This window comes from Magnolia sinica, chromosome 9 (genome assembly GCF_029962835.1).
Source record: "Magnolia sinica isolate HGM2019 chromosome 9, MsV1, whole genome shotgun sequence".
NCBI lineage: Eukaryota > Viridiplantae > Streptophyta > Magnoliopsida > Magnoliales > Magnoliaceae > Magnolia > Magnolia sinica.
In genome coordinates, this window is record NC_080581.1 from 1,612,639 (window position 1) to 1,615,362 (window position 2,724).

A 2,724-nucleotide genomic window follows, 5' to 3' on the forward strand; every position below is an offset into this window, starting at 1 on the left:
TCCATTCTTATAATAGGAGTGTCCTTTCTTACATTTCTATTTTATCATGACCTACCAAAGTTTTGAATAAGGTAAAAGTTGGGCACTGGGGTGTGTGTGTATATATATACATATAGACACATATGCAAGCGTCTCAACATTCATCCATCCATCCATTCCGGTCATATTGGCAAACCATGTCAAACCATTAAAACCGCTATAGCTCCTTAATATAGCTACTGCGCTGAATAATAGCATGATAAGTAAGCTTTGTTGGGTCCACTGTGCTGTATGTGCTGTCCATCTATTTTCTAAATTAATTAGTGCATAAGCCAAAAACTGAAGCATATGGAGAGTCATGACTATACTATAGGAAGCGATGTGAATTAAATGCCTACCGTTGAAAACTTCGTCTATCTTCATGACGTTATCACTATGTTTGATGTCAAATAAACATGCATTAAGGTTTCAACAGCGGGCATCATTATCCTCACCGTCACTGTGGTGTGGTCTACCTGGCTTTGGATACGCTTCAATTTTGGGCTCATGACTTGAAATGTTTGGGCAAAATGATGGAAACCGTGGATAAGACACATACATCCATGGGGCCACAGTTTATTCAGTACGCAGTCCGCTTTCCTCCTACCCAGCTTTGAAATGGGTGGGCCAAATCCCATGTGGACCCCACTCATTGCCATCCGTTGGTTGACTTGCTAACATCGATGATTGAAAGATCTGGACCATCCATACACTTGGATGAACTTAAAACATTGATAGGAAAATTTTCAATGGCTCAAATTCATTGAAAGATCAATTGTAAGATCATCAGTGAAGCATGATTATTGGACCAGAAGCTTCAACATGAACGGTTCCGATCATCTGACAATCTCAGAATGTGGGCCCCAATGGAGTGCGACAGACGCTGGCAATATCAGTCACGACCGGCCCTAGAGTAAAAATTCAAAAGGCAGAACGACGTCAAACCCAGAAATTCATATTAAGGGGCCGGAGAAATCGATTCGGGTGTTTCCGTTCATTCCGTGCGTAGGTTAAGGCCATCCCACCACGTGCACACGTTAGCATGGACCGAGCTTTCCCCAAATCCCTTCCCCCTCTCCGCACGGAAATCAGCGTTCCCGTTTCGGTCGCCGGGGAAGATCCCTTTTCTTGCCCTCCGATGAAAACAGGGATCGGACCTTCCGTTTCTTCAATGAATTCCCTGAAAATTCTGCAAACATTTTCTTTTTACTTATTTTTTGAAATTTCTCGCAATTACTTAAAATCTTGCTAATATCCATTTTTTTTTTCGCATTTTAGGGCCATTTTTAAAAAAAAGAAATTTCTTTCCATGAAATTATCCGTCCTCGATTCACGGAAATTACCGTCATTCAGCCATGAAATCCGCTTGGAAGCCACTGCGACGTATCGTCCGGCAGTGGGAAGTTCTGACGCCTAGCCGGAAATACATCCTTCTCGCCGGCGTAGTGCGGGGGCCGCCGGAGTCGGTTGATAATCCGATAACTGGGCTGCTGTCGGCGGAAATTCCCAGCTGCCGGGATCTGACGACGGTGCCGAAGGGCTACGTGGCGGTGTACGTGGGCCCGGAGATGCGGCGGTTCGTAATTCCCGTGAGTTACCTTTGCTCGCCCCATTTTAGGGCTTTGATGGAGAGGGCCGCGGACGAATTCGGGTTCGAGCAGGAAGGGGGTCTGAGGATTCCCTGCGAAGAGGAAACCTTTGAAGAGCTTCTTAGGGTTTTGGGTAAAGGCTCATGGAAGTTCGAAAAAGAGAGTGGAAGGATTCTCTAAGATCTGAAGGTATTGTTTCATCACAGCCGTTCGATTGGCATATCACCCACTGATTAGATCGTGGGGCCCATTTTGGACGGAACATATCCTCAAATGGGAAATGATCATTACCATACGTCCTAGCCGAGTGGGTCCCACCTGATGTTGAGAACCACCCGAACCGTTCATTTGATGTCCCTCAATATTCGGCTTTGATCCCAAGATCTGACCTGATCTGTAATTCAGGTGGGACTTACAGATGGAATGTGGGGCCCACTTTGTTGGGTATACGAGCCATTCAATATTTTATTTTTAGGTGGGCCGGTGAATGCACAGGTTTTGAGGTGTGATTGAACGTTTCTCCCTTCGGTGTGTCCCACCTCAAATTTTGATTGGAGTGAATTTTGGGTTATACGGTGCTAATGAGGAAGGGCACCAGATGCACGGTTTAGATTCTACATATCACAGGTGGGACCCACAGCTCGTATGTATGGTAATTACCCTGCATTCCTCGACTGAAATTCGCACTAGAATGGACGTATGCATCTGATATTGTTATTGAGTTTAGCCATTGATTTGATAGCCTGCCTGATTGGATGGCTAGGATTATATGATAGGTATAATTTTTTTCATCATCTTTCACCGGCAATGGGCCCTTTGAACTACCATTACTTGTTTCCCAAAAGGGAGATTAGCCTCAGTATCAAGGGTTGGAAGATCCCAACCATCTGATCTTGCCTGTTGAAATTTGAAATCTGACCGGACCAATCATTGAATGGGCCGGATTAGAATGGATCGATCATATCAATGGTTTGGATCACTGTATCATAGCCCCAAGGTTTGAACAGAAAAAAGACAGGCCATAGGGCTGCCAGTGTACCAAGTGGACCAGGGTTTTGAATATGTTGGGGCCCAGTCAATTTAAATTCCCAGCCCAAGAAAACATCCAAGTCCAGCC

At 45.0% G+C, this 2,724-nt stretch overlaps 1 protein-coding gene across 1 annotated transcript; it reads left to right on the top strand.

The window, feature by feature from the left end:
• Window positions 1-645: 645 nt before the first annotated feature.
• On the top strand, window positions 646-1,981 carry LOC131256095 (indole-3-acetic acid-induced protein ARG7-like). Its single transcript, XM_058257145.1, has one exon. It carries the CDS (start codon window positions 1,374-1,376, stop codon window positions 1,785-1,787), a length of 414 nt encoding a protein of 137 aa, XP_058113128.1. The 5' UTR covers window positions 646-1,373; the 3' UTR covers window positions 1,788-1,981.
• The last annotated feature ends 743 nt before the right edge of the window (window positions 1,982-2,724 follow it).

What these genes read in the sequence shown, in the direction of transcription:
- LOC131256095 (XM_058257145.1), top strand. Translation starts at nt 1,374, where the DNA reads ATGAAATCCGCTTGGAAGCCACTGCGACGTATCGTCCGGCAGTGGGAA.